The sequence below is a fragment of the Bombyx mandarina genome, chromosome 09, assembly GCF_030267445.1.
Source record: "Bombyx mandarina strain Sakado chromosome 09, ASM3026744v2".
Classification (NCBI taxonomy): domain Eukaryota; kingdom Metazoa; phylum Arthropoda; class Insecta; order Lepidoptera; family Bombycidae; genus Bombyx; species Bombyx mandarina.
This window is the reverse complement of record NC_143216.1, coordinates 1051691-1072638: the sequence shown is the minus strand read 5'-3', so window position 1 is coordinate 1072638 and position 20948 is coordinate 1051691. Positions and strand designations below refer to the sequence as shown.

General features: G+C 35.0%; 2 protein-coding genes across 2 annotated transcripts in view; one reads left to right on the top strand and one right to left on the bottom strand.

Annotated features, from left to right (window-relative positions):
- Positions 1-1495: 1495 nt before the first annotated feature.
- LOC114247424 (aminopeptidase N) lies at positions 1496-17911 on the top strand. The gene is made up of 14 exons (XM_028180392.2): positions 1496-2207; positions 2659-2811; positions 3606-3893; positions 4480-4660; positions 5723-6000; positions 7032-7209; positions 9207-9384; positions 10230-10333; positions 10761-10955; positions 11155-11345; positions 12830-13006; positions 13600-13746; positions 15220-15298; positions 16663-17911. The coding sequence occupies exons 1-14, from the start codon at positions 1606-1608 to the stop codon at positions 16873-16875; spliced, it is 2964 nt and encodes a 987-aa protein (XP_028036193.2). The 5' UTR covers positions 1496-1605; the 3' UTR covers positions 16876-17911.
- Positions 17585-20948, bottom strand: part of LOC114247392 (glutamyl aminopeptidase) — a 30991-nt gene continuing 27627 nt past the window's right edge. The window contains exon 13 of the mRNA XM_028180348.2: positions 17585-20216. Coding sequence (XP_028036149.2) covers positions 20094-20216 — 123 coding nt within the window. The 3' untranslated portion in view covers positions 17585-20093. The remainder of the gene's footprint in view (positions 20217-20948) is intronic.

The following is a 20948-nucleotide window of genomic DNA, read 5'->3' as shown; positions in this document are numbered from 1 at the left end:
TGTCCCCCGTCGGACAGGTTCCTTTTGTTTGTTTTAAGTTTATTTTGTACAAAAGTTAGGTCTTTTAGCTATCGATTGAGGCACTACGAAGTCTGCCGGGTCCGCTAGTATTTAATCTATACTAATATTATAAAGAGGAAAGATTTGTTTGTTTGTTTGTTTCGAATAGGCTCCGAAACTACTACCGATTTGAAAAATTCTTTTTCCATTAGATGCCGACATTGTCCCTGATGAACATAGGCTACTTTTTTTATTATTTTATTTATTTATTTATTTTTTTTGGTTTCATGTGTGTTTTAATGTTTCCGAAGCGAAGCGAGGGCTTGTCGCTATATAAAAATAAAACAAACAATATTTTTTTCTTGAAATTTCAGAATATTATAACTTTTAATTAACTTTGACATGCTACTGTGTAAGAAAAATGTATGATATGTATTATGGCATGTTATTACAAAAGTTAGCGCAACTCATCACAATTCTAAAATGGTGCAATACTATGACAATACTTGTAAAAATTCTAAGAAATCTCTTATCAAGAACCAAAAAGATTGTTTAGCTTAGTTTTTGAAAACATTACCTACTGTACAAAAAAGGGTTTTGAGACTGTGTCAATGAAATCCATAATAAAAAATTAAGATATTTATTGCATACTTAAATTAAAGGTTCAAATAGTTGACCATCTACGTCAACACACGCGTCACAACGCCTTAAAGTCCGTCCGACGAATTTTTATTTAATTCCGAGTGTTTTCATATTTATCTACCTTTTAAACCTTCTCTAGACTTCCACAAATAATTCAAGACCAAAATTAGCCAAATCGATCCAGCCGTTATAGAGTTTTAGCCAGACTAACGAACAGCAATTCATTTTTATATATTAAAAACTACGAATGTTTTGGTACTATTTGGAACTGTAATTAATAGTTATGTTACTTAAATAGCTAATACAAAAAAAAATGTGGAGATATGTTCACATTTAATTTTGTAACCACAGTATCTAATCATAGGGAGTAAGGTATCAAATTACAACATTTTTCAAAAAATTGAAGTAACTTTGAAAGAAAAAGAGCTGGATTTTTACTTTATTTTACCATGGGTAGTTATTGACCCGACTATACACCGATATCGGCTTATTGTTGAATTTTAGGACACCCTATTTAAAAGTTAAAAAAATCTTCAAGGTTCTTTATCTTCTTTAGTCTGTTTTTCCGATTATTTGTGGTTAGTAAAACCATTATTCATGCTGTAATTTGTATTGGCAGTCCGAATAAACGTTATGGGCTGAATATGTTCCAATAGTCATTTAAAAACACCATACAATTCTGTGTTCGTGTTACATTTCCACAAAAAAAAAAATTATATGGTTATAAGTATTCTATATTATCACCACAATTGAAATCAGATAACTAAAAAGATCGTGGAACGTCCGAGTTTTTTATCTCTTTAAGCTCAACTGACACTATCGAGTTTCCATTTATCTTATTAGATTAAAGTTCCTCCGATACTCTTCAACCCATTTCTGCTGGATCAGTTTCGTGTGGTGATCGTATGGAAACGATATCGCGATCGCGTATGTGAACCGACCGGCCATTTTGAAACCATAAAAATGGCCCGGAGAAAGTATAAGTGGAAATTCACTTTCTTCTATTTCTTGATACTATTGAACATTTTCACGAATTGTTTACCAATTGACAAGAAATTAAGGCAGACCACGAACGATGCTACATTCTCAGATTCGAATCCAGACGAAAACCCAGCTGAGCCCCACCTGTCCCAGCCGGATACTTTTGATGAAAAAACTAAGTTTATCCCAGAGGATGATTCGAAACGAAATGCGATTGTGTCAACTAATGTAGAAAGAAATCAGGCAGGAGAAACTGTCAGACCAGGTCAGACGATTAGTAGCTACGAAGTGGAAATCACCATAGAAGAAAATCGTTTCAAAGGAAGAGCCGTTATCGAATTGGAACTGGATCCAAATACGAGGGATGACCCCATAAAATTATATTCAGAGGATCTAGATGTAACCAGTGTACGGACTGGGGTATTTACGGAAGCCAACAGCCTAGCAGCCACTTTCAGACTTAGAGATGGTTTTTTGGAGATCACTCCTGTACAGAGTACTACTTCATACGTTGTTGTGGTGGAATATACTGGAATACTAAGGAATGACGGCAACGGTATCTATCGCGGTGAAGGAAATGGCGTGTAAATATGTTACTTTTATAATACATTGAAATGTTTGATTTAATTCTAAATTCAATCTGTTGTTTCTAAATTTTAAAATTTATAACTAACATAATAGGAATGAGATTAAATCCTTAATTTATTTAAAAATATATTCATTAGTTTTAACCAATTAAAACATTACACACTTTACTAAATAGTATCATGCATATGTTATTATTTAGTACACTTTTAAATTTCGCCAAGAAATTGTTAGTCTTTCTCAAAACTACTTTTATAGAGCGTATATTGAGTTCTCATGAGTGGGTATTCCTTTCCTATGGTTCCTGTGGTTATTTCTGCAGCGAAGCCAAAATGTGTTCCTGTTTCAAGGGTTTTGTTCACAAAGCTTGTTATAGGGACTCTCCTCTTCTTGTTTTGGGGGTCATCATTAAACTAATACAAAATATTCTTAATCATTTTTAATCTGTAGGTCATACCTGGCGATGAACCTACACCCTACACATGCGCGGCGCGTGTTTCCTTGCTTCGATGAACCTAACGAGGCAGCCAACATACGTTTCACGTTCAATGACGTCGAATATAATAATATCGTCACAAATTCATTGCCCGAAGAAAATACAGAGTAAGTAAAAATGTACCGTATAAAGAGAAAAGACATATCGACGCTTGAAAGGCAAACATGACTAAGCGACAATGCGTGAACTTTACAGTAGACCAATTTAAAGTTGAAATGCCTGAAAAAATTCTATTTTAACGAGTCTAGCTCTAGGATTGAAATTATTTTAATAGACCTAGAAATATATTTTTTTTGCGCATCGAATATAGTTATTGCCTATCATTTATGTATAAAGTCGTTATTATCGCTTAGTCACGTTTGCCTTTCAAGCGTTGATATGTATATTTTCTGCTATAATCACTTTTACTGTTAGGTCATTGATAAGTTAACATTTTACCACTTATAATCAGTGGCGATAAAACAACCACCCGTAAAAATGAATAATGGAATTAAAGAAAGGCTTAAAACTTGACCAAATTTTTGTAAATACATACATTAATTTCGATAAATTAGGATCGATTTATTTTTAAATCTTTTAAGGCAGATGTGTATAGGTTCCGGGTGACCTGGTCCTCTCAAGCTACGACCATTTCCAGTTTGTATTACCTTATTACACTTCATTATCATTCTTCATTAGCACAATTATGAATATGTATTATGAACCTCCAACTACAGAACAATGTTCCGCGAATAAACCACTCATTGCAATCTGATCGAGACTTAGACTTATATGTACAAGTAGACGGCAAAAGTAAAATACTCGAAGTAAGAGCTCTAGTTTCTTTCGTCTCAAGATGGTGACATCAGATGGCTTGTCAATCCATAGCATCAGCAAAGAAAACATATAAACTTTGTTTCAGGAATCGGTTCCGCGCTCTCGCCAGTTCTCCCCACAGGTGGGGAATGATCGCCCACGATTTCATTAATCTAAATATACCAACAACGGACGTGCTGTTGGTAGGACGACCGGGCCTCAGTAGCCAAGACTCGCAAGCTTCATTAGCTATCAATGCGTTCTTCAGCTTCCTGAACGAATGGACCGAAAAGCCTTACTTCGAGATCATTCTTAACCAGGAAAGTAGGATGCACGTTATCGCCTTACCCGATGTAGATCGTGACTGGCATGCTCTATCCATTGTTGGCATTTGGTAAGATAATAAGTATTCTATCTAGAAAATTTCAGTTTGTTTGACTGTTTTCATGCAAAAAATATCATAGGTTGTAGGCAAAAAATATTCTTCGTTTAGAAATCCAATTTTATAAACTAGATGATGACCGAGCTTTTATCGGCTTTTTTTTTGTTTTATAACGCCATCTTGTTGTGTGTTTAAAGCAGTAAAAATAGTATTATTATTCGCCAATAGATGTCGGGAAGAGTCATAAAGTTGATTATCGATAAAGTTGATTATTGAAAACACGAATAAAACAACATTTTCTGAAAATAAATTGTAGCTAGATCGATTTATCGTCCCCGAAATCGCCTGTATACTAAATTTTATAAAAATCTTTGGAGCCGTTTCCGAGATTCAGATTATATATATATATATATATACAAGAATTGTTCGTTTAAAGGTATAAGATAATAAATTATAGAGAATGGCACATATTGGCGGGATATTGCTCGTTAATGAAAAAACTACATAGAAACACAACGAAGATTATACATAACGAATTAATAAATTGGAACTAAAACATACTGACAGTGGTAAAACATGATACATTATTTTTTCATAGGGAACCATATTTGTTGATGGAAACAACAGCTTCTGTTAAACAAAGAAAAACGGCGCTTGTGAAGATAGCAGAAACCATGGCGAAACAGTGGTTTGGATACGTTATGTACCCCGAGAACTGGAAATTTGAATGGGTCGTGACTGGCTTGGCATCTTACGCAGCGTATGAGGCTGTTATTAGTGTTAGTGTACTTTTTAGTTTTCATACATTTTTTCCCATCAAAAAAATTAGAAAGTTACATGTTAAAACTGTATACTACATTTTTTATCGTAACTAAGATATTGCATAGCTTTTATCGCAGGTTTTGAGCGCGGTGACCGGATCTAAAAATTCCGTAACGAAAATAAAACCTAGCATCCTCCACTCCGCCTACCATGTAGCTCGCGTTCAACACATTCACACGTTGCGCTTGTGTAGTGTTTGTGAATAAGCGCGCGGCGTGACGTCGCACTGCATGCGCGTCATGAAAAGACCATCTCTCTCGCGCGGTCTAGCTTATGAGTGTGAAGGGGACAGTTAATGTTTTGCTTTTGTTCATGTTTATAAATGTGGCGTGGTCGTATTTTCCTATTGTTTTAATATTAAATTATTATTGTATAATTATAATTACATAAGTTGATAAAAAATGCTATACAATAGCATTTACCGCGGTAGTCCCCCAGTGCCACAGGTGTTTTTATTTTTTCGTTTGATAGAGTGAATGGATCACATTATTAAATACATATAATCGACGTGTTTCGTTCTTGAAGTCGGTTTTCAATTATTATTTTCAAATCACAATTAATTACTTAAATACATATTGAAATTGCAAATCGTTTTACATCATCATAAGAAAACTTGGATAAAATTTTATCGTAGTCTCTGTGTAGAATGTAATCTATTGAGTTCTTAACATTTTTAGGTAAAGTGCATATACTTAAGCATACTTTTTTTTTATTGCTTAGATGGGTGGACGAGCTCACAGCCCACCTGGTGTTAAGTGGTTACTGGAGCCCATAGACATCTACAACGTAAATGCGCCACCCACCCCGAGACAAATTCTAAGGTCTCAAGTATAGTTACAACGGCTGCCCCACCCTTCAAACCGAAATGCATTACTGCTTCACGGTAGAAATAAGCAGGGTGGTGGTACCCACCCGCGCGGACTCACAAGGTGTCCTACCACCAGTAATCACAAGAGGTCCTACCACCAGTAAAATATATACTACATATGCACTAAATTTTATTTTTTTCGTTTCAACAGTTTCAAACGTCAACTGTGGCAAATGACGTCACATTGCTGGACATGAACACTATCTTCGTCACAGATATAATTCACGAAAGTATGCTTCATGATGCTTACGTTAATGCAAATCCCTTAGAACCCAAAGAAGAGCTCTATGATGAAGATGAAATTAGGAGTAACATATACGGGCTTTCTAAACTAAAAGCTCCTGCTATTCTGCATATGTTGAAACTAGTGCTTGGTGATGAAGGTCAAGACTTCGTTCATTCTGCTGCCAAGAATCTGCTTCGAAGAAGGTAAACTTTTGAAGGTTACAGTTAAGAAAATTTTATCTAGGCAAACTTTTAGTTAGTTTTTATTTATTTTTTATTGCTTAGTTGGGTGGACGAGCTTACGGCCCACCTGGTGTTCTGTGGTAGCCGGAGTCCAATAGACATCTACCGTGTAAATGCCACCACCCATCCTGAGATATGATTTCTCATGTCTCAGTGCTTAAAGTATTTTCATAAATTTAATGATATTATAAATACACCCTTCGAATCGAAACGCATTACTGCTTCACGGCAGAAATAAGCAGGGTGGTGATACCTACCCGCGCGGACTCACAAAAGGTCCTGCCATCAGTAATTACGCAAATTATAATTTTGCGGCTTTTGATTTTTATTACGCAATGTTATTCCTTCACCGTGGAAATCAATCGTGAACATTTGTTGAGTACGTTTTTCATTAGGAAAATTGGTACCCTGGGATTCGAACACCGATGCATCGCTCAACACGAATGCACCTGACATTCTTATTCTTTAGGCCACGACGACTTCAAGTATGCCTTATTATAACTAGTTTTCCGTATTAATAACGCTTTTGACACTTTAAATTATAATTTACGTTGTTTCGAATCGTTTGAAATTTAAATTTCTTTACTAGTAGCTAGCACTATACTAAAGCGTCGATCAACCTCAGTCAGCCTCAGGTTACGAAAACTGAACATTAATTAAATGACAAAACTGAAACCTACAAATTTAAATAAAGTAATAGAATCCCGAATAGTCAGGGTATCGTACATCCAAGTGCCGCTACAACTCAGAGCTTAATTAGAAAAATTATTAATACTAACCAAAAAATATAAACATATCTAAAATTAGGTTAACAATGTAATTCATAATGTAAATTATCTTAAAAAAATATATTGATAAAAACGATGATGATGATCGATAATGAGATAAATGTTTTTAGAGAAAATATAAAATTGTATCAATTTCTCTCGATTACATATTGTGCACAAATTTCTTAAATTCAAAACGAGACTTTGAAATGATTTTAATTTTAGGTCGGTGGAGACGGTGAACACGCATAATTTGATCGGCGCCATCATCGACGACTGGTCGATCAATGGCAACGAAATGATTGATGATATAGAGTCGTTCTTAGAACCTTGGATCGAAAACAATGGTTATCCAATGATACACGCTGGACTGAGACAAGACGGCTCTGTTTTTATTATGCAGGTATGATTCAGAAATAAATTTATTGCACGAATTAAATACCTTCAGTTCAATCTCCGGATGCCTATGCTATAATAATGATAATTTAATGCTTAAGTTCAAGGTAAAGATGAAGCCACAGAAGTATTTCAACTGATGAAGGATTATATTTAGAGGGTTGTGGTATTAACATTGCCTGTGCAATGAAATGGTCCCTGTGGACCACCGAAATATGCTTATTGTTTGAATCTTTTTTTTAATATTATTATTATCGTCTGATTTTTTTTTTATTGCTTAGATGGGTGGACGAGCTCACAGCCCACCTGGTGTTAAGTGGTTACTGGAGCCCATAGACATCTACAACGTAAATGCGCCACCCACATACGGACAACACCCACAACCAACATACGGACCATCGATCTACCGAGCATTATCACCCGCTCGGTGACGGTCTTTCCGTTCGACGTTAAGCATTCCACAAATCATTGTGTATTTTTCTGGTTGGTTTCCAATGGCTAATGTGGGAGACGAGTTCCCCGCCTACTTCATTATTAGTCCATCTGCACACACACAAGTCGACATTTATTTCACTACTGTTGATATACCTAGTCAGGTCATAAATTCTGTCACATGTTTAATGTAAAATAATTGAAACAAGTTTATTCATTATGTAACCATTCATATACCAAAATGAACTTAACAAAACATAGATTCTTATGACACTAAAGTTTATTCAAAATGACCTCCGTGATTTTGAATACAGGCCTTCAATCTGCGCGGCCAGTCGTCTATCGCAGCACGAACGAGGTCCATGTCAATATCGGCGGCTGCCTTAATCAAGGATGTCTTGAGTGACTCCAAATTGGGATGAGGCTTTGAGCACGCCTTTTCCTCCAAGTGTTGCCATATCTTGTAATCTAACGGATTCAAATCTGGACTGGAGGAGGGCCAGTCTTCGTGCCGGATGAAGTCGATTTCACGCGCCGCCAGCCAGTCTTGTGTGCTCTTCGCTCTATGAGCTGGCGCCGAACCTTGTTGGAATACCCAGTGCCTGTTATTGAACATGGTATGAGAAACAGGTTCCACAAGGTTCGTCAGGACTGTATTTTGATACACAGCTGCATTCGTTTTTACACCTCTCTCACAAAAATGTACCTCTGTTAAGCCCCAATAAGAAACTCCCAACCATACCATGAGCGAGGATGGAAAATGACCTCGTTGGACACGCGGAATACGGTTGCTCGCTTCTTCACTGCTGTGTGCGTACACCTTATCATTTTGTTTGTTGTAGCTCTCTTCTACGGTAAAAATTTCATCCGAAAAAAGAATTTCCCGATATTTTTTTCCCGTGTACCGCTTCAACAAAGCGCGGCATCTCTTCAGTCTCACGTCCATTAGACGAGCATTCAAACGATTTCCTGTTTTTCTTCGATATGCCCGAAGCCCTAAGTCTTCATTTAACACCCTTTTCACTGTGGTTCTGCTTAACCCCATCTGAAGGGCCAACAGTTTCTGCTTACGTTTGGGATTTCTTTGAATTCGCGCCTTCACAGCTTTTATCACTGCTGGAGTCCTAACAGACCGAGGGCGACCACTTCTTGACCTGTCATCTACACTAGAGTCTTCATTGTATCGTTTGATGGTACGATAAACGAATCTTTTGGTTATATTAAAAATTTTCAGTATGTTAAAAATTTGAATTGGCGCGTAACCGCAACGATGCAACGCAATAACTGCAACACGATCTTCTTTAAACGTCCACTCCATATTTAAAAATGAGTAAAATTTTTAAAAGTATACATTTTTATTTTCATGAACAATTCGAAATTCGAATTCAATAAACTTTTTTGTGGCCAGCATTCTAAAAGAAAAGTTTTTACTGTGTAACAATACTTATGACCTGACTAGTTATGACGTGATCGACCCTACCAAAATTTCCTTACTAACAAATGAAAAATTCAGATTGAATTGATCAGATTGAAAACGGAGAGCAAATTTAAAAGTAATTTACAAATTTTCAGGAGAGGTTTAGCTTCACACCTCAAGCACACGTCAACTACGAAATCCCCATCACATATACGACGAAGGCCAGTCCCAACTTCAACAATATTCGACCGATACTCATGATGGATGCGACTACAAACCTCAACGTTCGTCTCACCGGAGACGAATGGGTGCTTTTCAATATACAGGGACAAAGTAAATAATCTAACGTAATTTTAAATATTTTTTTAGTTAATTGTTCGATTTGGGTAAGTGGCTAATTTATTCCTATATAAATTCTTCTGAACCGTTAAAACAAACATAAAAACAATAAACAGAGTAAGAGTGACTTTTCAGAAGTTGAAATAAACTTAAAAGTATTAGAGTCTATAAGATGGGCCATAATTTTGACGTGACAACGTCTTATAATTCGCTGGAGCCGGCTGCACGCACGAAAAAACATGACTCATGTGGCGTTACCTCGCTCTGAGGCGTCCATTTAAGGCTTGAAGTGCAAGCGAGAGCGCGCAACGAGCGACAAAGAGGCACAATCGGCCTCCGCGTTTGGCAGCGTTTGACATCTGTCTCTCTCCTACTTGAGTGAGCGATGCATCCGCGTGGATAGCTGCTATACAATAATACATTTACATGTTTTCATCAAGTGTGAAGTTCAGTGAAAAGTGAATGTGGTGTCAATTGTTTATAGCAACGATAATTGCGATAATTGAAAAATGAAACCATTCCATCAGTATTTTCTTATGATGTTGTCACGTTCAACTATCGCCAGTAAACCGACTTTACAGACAACCGATTTTTTTGAAAATAGTCTGGTTACGAACCTAGCTCCTAGTTTATGCCACTACCTCCAATCTTCAATTTTTATAGTTTTAGTTTAAAGTTAACTGTTTTAGAAAAATCTTATTTTTGTTTCATTCAAAAGCTTATCATTTCTAAGAAGGATAAAAATTAAGTTAGTAATAAATCTAAGCCAACGCAAAACCAATGGAATAATGGAAACAAAAGAGAGCGAATTTATATTTAATTTTGACATACATCTACAGGCTACTACCGAGTCAACTATGATGATGATATTTGGGATCGGATTCTTGAAGCCCTCGAGGACCCTGAGGATAGAAAAGTGATCCATCCATTGAACCGTGCCAAGGTATTTTCAACCAAATATGTTTTACTGAATATGTAGGCCATTAAAAAAATTATCATTAAAAAAAAATAGCAAAACTACTGCTGTTAACCCATTCTTTACTCGAAATCGAAACATGATATTGGGCTGGTATTTACAACTCAGGTGTAAGTGGATTATATTCAATTTCATCATCCAAGTGCTTCCTGGGACTCAAGCAGCAATTGGTATTGCGACAACCCGGTACCGAGATATTTCGTTGGGTGGTTAGCGATTCTGTCACATTTTCATCTGGTGTAAATTTGGCCAGTGTGTACTCATGAACATAATACATACGCTCTCTACAAATTTTATAACTTAAATAAATTAATGCGTTAAACTCATTTAGACTATAAGTATAACCAGGTTTTGATAACATTATATTAAATTTCTTATTTCTAAAATCTTTTAGCTCGTAGATGATGCATTGAATTTGGCAAGATCTGGAAAATTGGATTATGAGATAGCATTCAAGGTAGTTCTATCTATGGAGCATGAAACCGAGTACGCTGTATGGAAAGCCTTCGTCAGGAATATGGACTTCTTGAGAAAACGCCTAATTGCTCACGTCACAGAAGACGACGATTTGGATCCTGATATTTATTTGGTGCGTGGGTACATCATTATGTATTAATGAGCTTTAGATCGCGTGAGCCGAGACCTATATTCAGTTGTGAAATGAAAACACCGCAAAAACTACTGTCGAAATCAATAATTCAATGAGTTAATAAATAATCAAGAATAAAATTTTACTGAACGGAAAAAAATATTTAGGTATGATCAATAAAATTGCCATTATTTTATAGAGGATGGTGCGTAGAGCTGTGGGTGCGCTTGAAGATGAAATTGGATTCAATCCTGATACGTCACTCACTGAGCCTGCAATGGTTTCCTTGACCAGAGGTCTGGTAATGGATCACGCCTGCAGGGCCAATTATGAGCCATGCATTGCAGCCGCTATCGATTTGTTCTATAATCCCAATAACAATGAAGAAGTGTAAGTTTATTTCAGAAAAGACTTAATGAATATTCGTTCATTTGAAACACGATCCTGCCTTTCATTAATAATGTATTACAGCAGTCACGTCAGAGTTAAGAATACAATATAATATTTAGTATCACGAGCAATATAGAAAATTTAGTTTAACATTAATAGAAGTACTATTTTTACTGAAGGATGTTTTTTTATTATTTATTGCTTAGATGGGTGAACGAGCTCACAGGCCACCTGGCGTTAAGTGGTTACTGGAGCCCATAGACATCTACAACGAAAATGCTGCCACCCACCTTGAGACATGAGTTCTAAGTCTCAGGTTTTACAGTACAACGGCTGCCCTACCCTTCAAACCGAAACGCATTACTGCTTCACGGCAGAAATAGGCAGGGTGCCGTGCGGACTCACAAGAGGTCCTATCACTAGTAATTTCGCAAATTATAACTTTGCAGGTTTGTTTTTTATTACACAATATTATTCCTTCACCGTGGAAGTTAATCGTGGTGAACATTTGTTGAGAAAGTATTTCATTAGAAAAATTGGTACCCGCCTCGGATTCGAACACCGGTGCATCGCTCAACACGAATGCACCGGGAGTCCTATCCTTAAGGCCACAACAACTTCATATTGATTCTGAAGTTTTTAAATGTATGGCCAGCGCAAAATTAAATCAAATTTATTGCGGAATGTTATGGATGCTTTTGTATTGAGGTCATTTTTAAAGCAATAAATCGCTATAGCTTAGCAGTAACAAAAAATGATAATTTATAGTACTATCTAAAATATGTGTAGGTATATACATAAGACTGTGGTAAAGCTGGCTTCCAAAACGCTGATCGCACTTACCTTTTATAAAGTTAATTAATACAGTAAATTCTAGTTTATGTCAACCCCTTAGAAATGCAAACGTAAAATTAACTACGTCTACGAACTGTTTTTTTTAACGTTATTTTACTTTGGAATCGGCATAATATTCCAATACTAAGATAATTGAAGATTCAATAATACATGGATTAAATCAATCTCATTTAGTCTTGAAGTATTTTATTGAAAAACTAGCGGCCTGCTCAGGTCTTTAACAAAAATTTCAACGACATCTGACGTTGTTTTATTTAAAAAAATAAAAGAACACTTATTGTGGCATGACTATAACAGTGAGACATATGCTGTCGCGAGACTTTTTGTAAATAATAATGTGTTCTACAAAGTCATAGTACATTATTTTATTCTATCATCAATAGTTTTCGCAGGGCTCGCGATGTAAAGAATATTTTAGATTAAAAAAACCCCTTGGATTACATTATTGGGGTTTTAGTAGGATCGCTAATTTTTTTTAAAAATATTATAGCCTATTTCACTCGGGAATAGTGTAGCTTCCAAACAGTGAAAGAATTTTTCAAATCGGTTCAGTAGTTTCGGAGCTTATTCAATACAAACAAAAAAACAAATCTTTCCTCTTTATAATAGATTGATATTTTTTGTCTCAGAAATCCCAACATCCCAGCTGATATCAGACCAGCGGTCTACTGTACCATGGTAAGAGGAGGAGATGAGGACGTGATAGAAGCATTGAAAGCTAGATTGGAAGTTGAGGCAAACCATTACGAGCGAGTTGTCATATTAGAGTCGTTGGCCTGCTCAGATGATCAAAACTTTATACGAGAGTGAGTATTTTTTAATATTATTGAATTTTTCTGTGCTGGTCATGTAGCAAGACTTAAGGACCAGAGATGGACTGCAAAAATAACTGCATGGGAAGGGCCACAAGGGAAAAGAAAAAAGGGTCGCCCGATAAATTGGAGGACGATATAAAAGCTACTGCTGGCCCTCGATGGATACAGGTAGCAATAGAATCAAATGGAAGGACTTGGAGGAGGCCATCACCATGTTTCATAAAATTATTAAAGACCTATTTACTTTGTATTTTAGCAGGAAATAAAAGGCTTTTTATTTTATTTTATTTTATTCTTGATTTTTTCTATATAACCTCTGCTCCTAAGTGTATAATAGTTAATTTGTGTTCGGGATATTGTCTAATTGAAAATGTATCACCAATATCATAAATCTTGTGGCTAATAAGACAATATAGGTAGTGTATCTGTTTTAACTGTAACACAAACAGGCTTTAATCATTTTTTTATTTTATATCTTGGAGTCATCTTGGCTTTCGGTAGCCACTTAACTTCGAGTATGCAATACGGTTCGTGTGGTTTTTTTTATCGAGAGATTAAATAATATGACTTATTTTATTTCACAGTTACCTTGAAGAAACGATAGCTGCAGGTAATGAATACGGTGTGGAAGAAAGAGTCAGGATATTTAGAGCAGTAGCTGAAAGTAGTTACGAGAATGCGAGAGTGGCTTTAAGCTTTATTTCAATGCGCACTAATGAGATAAGAGATAAGTAAGTTTCTTTTTCGCTTTCTGTTACTTTTTAAGAATAATTTTAAGTCAATGCTTAGTTTGTATCAGACTATTTTTATAACTAATAGTGATTTATTCCACATTAAAATTTTGAATTCAAAAAGGCTTTACTTCTGATTATCTGATGTCCCTTTGTGGTCAGGTCTTACCTAGAGTTTGCCATACTTTTCTGCTCATAGTTTTTCTTCTCCAGAGCGGACCATCTACTTTCTGTCGTTCCTTCTTCTTTTTCCTTAACGAAGATACCGCATTGTAATAACTTTTAACCTTTTTTGTGTCTCACTTCGATCGTATGATCTATCCAACTTCATTTGTGTTTGTTTACTGTATGTGCAACATCAGTAATATTTGTCTTTTGTCTTATACGAGTTAATTATCTCATAGTATAATATTTACAATTTGACCGAAATAGATGTTTTTCTTTCCCATACCTTTTCGCCGGTAGCCTAATGGATTATTCTAGCTATGCGCGGATGGGATGATATTATATTGTCTTACTTCATTCTTTATTTTAAATGGTTACGATATTCTTTTGGCTTGTATCATAGCTGCGGAGTTTTCCTGATGTTTGTTGGATTTAAGCCTTGTGATTTTAGAGCATTCTATATATGCATAATTATGTCTAAAAGAGTCAAATGCTTTGTTATAGTCAACATAACCTAAGTAGTACATATATCTTTCCATGTTCATTGCTTTATGGTAAAGGTATTCTGAGTCCAATATCCAGTAATTTCGTGTGAATTTAGCTTGCTTTTCGGTTAGATTTTCTTCTTGTTCCTTTCTAATACGACTTAATATGACAGTTGATAATATTTTATAAAATTTTGATAGACTAATAGGTGGTAGAACAGTTGACGTCGTCCGTTGTTTTGGTTATTATTTTTTTGAATATTATTTATTATATTATATTTCATTTAACCAACCGCAAAGATTCATCAATGGAAAGAAGAGGTGTGTCACAAACAAAAAAAAAATATTCCACATCAACGTTACCACCTTGAGATATGTTCCTGTATTAGATGTAGGATGTGTTCCGAAAAAAATGTGTATGAACTTTAGAAGGGAATACGAGAATTCATACTCGTCGAGCATTTCTTATATTGTAAAGTCTTAATTTTATAGTAAATACCTCACCCTTCAAACTCAAACGCATAACTGCTTCACGGCAGCAATAGGTGGGGGTGGTGATGGTACCTACCCGTTCGGCCTTACAAAACGCACCACCATCAATCATTACGCAAATCATGTTCACGGAGACGAATACGAGAGAACTTGAAGTATTTACCCAGATTAATCTAACCGGATCTCGTGGTAATAATAGATAGGTGCACTGCTTACTATACCAAATAAGAAGGTTAAAAAATGTTGTTGTTATCCAATTGGCTCCCTGGATAATTATAGATTATTATTGTTTTCAAACTAATATGTAATTTAATTTATTTTTCCTTTCTAGTTATGGCGGCCCGAAAAAATTAGAAGAGATACTTTTCGTATTGGGTGATAACATGGCGAATGATATATTATCTGACGACGTAAGTAATTAAATTCCAACTTAGAAAAGCTAACAATTCTTTGAGGATTTTAACAAATTGTTGACTAAGTTATTTATTTTATCACAAAGAAAGTTATTAATTATCAAATATAAGCAATGTGATATGTATGTAGGTATGTTTTTTACTTACGCAAAAATGTTTGAACAGATTTGTACAAAATTTTGCTCAATGGTTAGTTTATCTTGTTATATAATCTTGTTTAGCACAAATACTATTGTCATGATATATGAAATGACCCGGGCAACGGGTATTATATATATGCGATAAAAATACACAAATATATTCGCTAGTTCATGGTTTTACGCACCAATGTATCTACAAATCGATTTATGAACCAGAGAGTGGCAACAAAAAACTCTTTATCACCTTGAAAAGGAATATCTTCTTTCTGAATTACATATTTAACGAGGGTGAAACCGCACAGCGTGTGAACCACATAGATGAGGTTCATGAGGTTTTAGAGGAAATAAAAACATTGCCATGTATTCCATAAACCTACATTATATTGGTTGTGGACTGTACTTTAAGCCCGCACCGGTGGACTAAATAAAAAACTACGATCCTTCTCGATTTTGACACAAAAAAGTCATACTTTCCAGTTCGATTGAAAGAAGAGACAATTGTTATTTATTATAATAATATAGTATATAGTCATATAATAATATACTCGTAGTAATATGTAATGAAATGTCTTTGGGATATGAGAGTAACTTAGAACCACAATACAACCGTAAGCACATATGCCCATCTAGAACAGGGGTAAAAAAACCTTTTTTTTTGGCCCGGGGGCCGAACCTTCTGCTAGGTTCCCGCGCATAAGTGCGCACGCGGCTTAGAGAGACTCCGTGGTGGAAGATGGTAAAGGCCAGGGCCGAAGATGTTAAAGGCCCACCTACTAAACGTCTCCTCTGAGTTCTCGCCCAAGTGTCTCGAGACACAGCCTTAAGGGTCGCCCCAGACGGTCACAACCACAAAACGCCGCCACCGGAATATTTCCTGTAATTTTCATACATTTTAAATGTAGCGTGTGGTGGCTACCGGCGTCAAATATGTGCCGCGATTTCATATAAAATGTATGAAAACATGAGGAAATAGGTCGGTTTTGTGGATGTGGCTGGTGGCCCGTGTGGGGCGATACTAAACTTCTCTAAGCGTATAGCGACATTTATGTCATATAGTTTATAATAATATAGGCTACCGTAACTGCTAAACACTGTCAAATAGACTATGAACTACTTAAAGTATTGAATATCAAACAGAAAATTAAGCCACAAGGAGATCCATTGATCTAAATTCTGTTGTGTTACCTTAAGAAATAAAATAAGTTAATTCTATAATTTCAGTTCCGAATTTGGGTGAGATCGCAGTCGAATGATTTGGATGATTCTCAAGGAGCTGCAAACAGGGCATTGGCGATTGTTCTTGAGAATGTCAACTGGATTGAGCGCCACCAAGATTATGTCTACGATTGGATAGACGAGAACGACGCACCAACTTTAGCTGCGTCATTAATTCTAATTTGTATAACAATCTTTGTTACTCTATTTAATAATTAGATCTTTGTTACTTTTTAATAATTTACATTAATTTTAGGAATCTTATAATTAAATAGTTTTTTTTTATAAATTTAAATCCACATTATCACGTTTTTAAACGAAACTTTAGCTTTAAGAGTGTTTGGTGTTATTTAGAAACTCCGTAATATCAAATGCGATATTATTTGTAGTTTCAAAAAGTTATGATTCGGCGTTATTGAATTTCGACAATATCTGTTTATCTTTGTTGTTGACTTATTCGGAGAACAGTTTATTTAGTATTGTTTGTCAATCACATATATCTGACACCCCAAAGATAAGATACCAGATGTGTGTTGATAAGAATACGGACACATTTTTAAAGATAATCAGATTTTGGATTTATGCCGAATGCTTAGCTTAAATTGTGCTTAATTGTTGGTCACTTCTTAGTACACAATGTGTACTAAGAAAGTTTGAGAGTATATTAATTAATAGGTTAGGAAAGTATAAATATCAATTATTTAATATTAATTAATAGGCAAAATTTAGTTTAAGTAAAATAAAGATTGCACAAAGTGATTAAAGCATTATTAATTAGCTGTAAAGATATTTAATCACATATTAATATTGTCAGTTATGTTATGTTTTATTAATATTTAGTTAATTACGTATGATATCATAATTATTTTGTTTTAACTAATCTGCATTTTCACTTAAAATTACGTTCATTAATAAAACAATTTATTCAATATTAATCTTAATGTTTATTTTAATCCAAATGTAAATAAGTTAAATTAATTATAATATTAAATAAAAGAAATGTGAAGCAAACGCGTCCTCTTGCTTCATATTTTCATTAAAATTAACTTAAACATAAATTATATCTATAAATATTTTTTAATGTAAAAGTGTAAAATTTTTAGTTGACTAAGGCACATTAATATTATATGTAATATGTACATGTTACATTTAAATAAATTATAATTCTTAAAATTAGAAGCGCATAGTTATTTTATTCGCAGTTTTTAATTTTGATTAATTATCGTAAAATTTAACCATCTATTTTGCTGGCAATATCTATTTAACTGGCAATGAAAAAAAAGAATTGAAATTGAAAAGAATTGAATTTAAATTGCTTTAAAAAAAAACCAGAACTCATAGAGCTAGAAATTAAAAATATAAAGTTTAAAAAAAAATAACTTGAAATTATATACCAGTTTATTTACTGTTTAAATACAACATCATCGACAATACTTAAAAAAATACTAAAACGAGTCTATGGTCAACAAGCAGTAACGAACCCAATAACGGAGGTCAGATCGCAAACATTACAATAGAAATTTGTCTGACTATAGTAGAATTATTTTGTCCGTGCAGTTTGGGTCATAAAACATAGCCCGGCTAGGGCGGTGAGCAAGTTGCGCGGGCGCAAGGCCATTATCGATTTAAAATAAATGAGTCATCGAAGGCTGGTACACGGCGGCGGGGTGGTATACGAAGGGTGGTGAGACATTGTTATGTTAAGAGTCATTTGTACTTATCTGCAAATTAAATGTGTTTTTATGCATTCGTTCTCTGAATTTCTTTAGTGACACAATGGCTACTCCTTCGTTTTGTATCAAAACGGCAGAATTTATTCAAAATAATATTTGCACGTGTTGTTATCAACAATGTGTTAAAATTGTTCACTGAAATAAGAGTAGATCCCGAAAAGTTACCAAGTGTTAATTTCTGCCGTTCTCGTTAACTTGCTGCGGCGATATGTGGTGTAAGTATTCGATGAGCGATTTTTCCTTTCATTTTTATCACTAACCCACAAAATGACAAAACTAAATACAGTATCGATAACACTTATCGACAACAATAATGCGCATCACTGTGCCCGTCCATAAGGCTCGTGAGTGCAAGAGAGAGCGAAACACTCGCTTCACCGCTCCGATTTTTTATGACCCAAGCTGCACGGACAAAATAATTCTACTATAGTTGTAAATATTACATTTTCTCCACGTGTTGACCGATGACTTTATTTTCAGAACTTGTGCATTTGCGAAAATATCTTGAATATTACGTTAGCGCAGTTTTATTCTATGATAGCTCCCACTACACTTGTGACTAGAATTAAAAGATATATAATAATTCTAAACGAGTTTAAGTCTTAAAGCGACTTTAAAAAAGATGGAGAATCGTCAACGAAAAGCAAAATTAAGAATTTTATAATTCGTTACTGTCACAAAGTCAAAGAATTTCTAATTTATGTAAAACAATCACGCATCCCACTGTACTGTTTTAGGCGTTGGAAATCAAATCTATGTCCTGATTTCTTCGTTGCTATTTTGAGTATTAACCGAATTACTTTAATATATTTGAATAATATACACCATAATATATTTATGTGATGTTGTACTGAGTATAGCATAATGATTTGATGTCAGTCAAAAGCAAAGTATTTAGTGATTTTTTAAATATAATTCTAGGTGGGTAGCTCATAGCCCTCCATGTTAAGGGGTAGTCCACACACTCAACGTGGAAAAGAAGAAGAGTTGAGACCCAATTTCTGTGCCCAACGAAATTATCCTTCCCATCAAACTGGAATGCATGATTGCTTCATGCTTTTTTTTATTTATTGGTTAGATGGGTGGACGAGCTCACAGCCCACCTGGTGTTAAGTGGTTACTGGAGCCCATAGACATCTACAATGTAAATGCGCCTCCCACCTTGAGATATGAGTTCTAAGGTCTCAAGTATAGTTACAACGGCTGCCCCGTCCTTCAAACCGAAACGCGTTACTGCTTTACGGCAGAAATAGGCAGGGCGGTGGTACTGCCCGTGCGCACTCACAAGAGGTCCGACCACCAGTGTTACCATTTCAGACTAGAAGGTTAGATGTCATTTAGAATTCACTGGGAAAGACTACAGTTCTGTTAAAAGTTAACAAACACTAGCGACTAAACATTAAATTAGTTGTATAATAGATTAATTAATCTATAACAATGAAATTATTCAAAGTATATCTAACATCAAAAGCAGTCTACTAATATTTGATTAGCTTTGTTTTTTACCACATCTAGTATAGCTCCAAGCGTATTCAAGAGGGCTCACATCTGGTAGCTTGCTATTCATAATACATTACGGTGCATTTGCGTATTAATGTAATAAAGTGATTGCGCTTCCAGTGCATTCATTGACAGATTTATTATTGAAATATCCGTTGAAAATAACAGAAGTTGACGAACTTTTGTTTACAGTTCGTTAGTTAATCAAAACAGCCTCAGTATCAGTGTTGAAGCGACTACAAATATTATAGAAGATAGGTTGCTTGTGGACGCGTCAGGCATTACGATCTTGTCTGGTACCGGCTCAGGCGTAGTCGAAGATAATGGCTGAAACGTTAAAAAAAACATTTACTATTGAAATTAAATTCATTTCAACTTAAATTTTATTACTATCTACGAACGATTTGTAACCGCAAAATATTAACTTTGCCGCTGATACCAAAGAAAATCCCCAATCTTGATAAGTATCAACGAAATAGACTGAACGTGGATTTTTTGAAGTGAAACTTCTTTAGAATCGCTCTGATTTCAAACTCGATGAAACGAAAAAATAAGTCCATAGAGACACAAACACATAAATGTATGGTATTCAGCCGGCGAGAGAATGAGATAGAACACATTAGACGTTCTCAGTGTAGTGATTTTTTTTTAATACAGCGCCATCTGTGAGGTTTTTTAATACTAACGTATGTATGAAACCTCTTGTAGTGAATTTCAATTTAGGATTATAGGTGAAGTTAAAATAACAATTCACAGAGGGCGCTACCTCATACTATAAAAGACGATTTACAATTATTTACTAATGACAAAATTTTACATATACTTAGACATTTAGGATAATTGTATTTTAATTTTTGAAGGTTTCACTTCTACCACGTGTGAATTGCGTGTGCAAATGTTTTCTTTTTTTTTGATAATAATAATACAAGAAGTACATAAAATTTTAAATAAATAGATTAAGCGGTTCGGAGCGAAACCACGTTCCCGTATCGTTAGGTAATTGTTAACTTTAGCCCACTGAGTTTCTCGCCGGATCTTCTCAGTGGGTCGCGTTTCCGA

Bases quoted from the DNA above. Each gene is read 5' to 3' on its own strand.
- LOC114247424 (XM_028180392.2), top strand. From the start codon at position 1,606: ATGGCCCGGAGAAAGTATAAGTGGAAATTCACTTTCTTCTATTTCTTG. The intron at 2,812-3,605 runs GTAAGTAAAAAT...ACTTTGTTTCAG, and splicing joins TTGCCCGAAGAAAATACAGA to GAATCGGTTCCGCGCTCTCG. The intron at 3,894-4,479 runs GTAAGATAATAA...ATTTTTTCATAG, and splicing joins CTATCCATTGTTGGCATTTG to GGAACCATATTTGTTGATGG.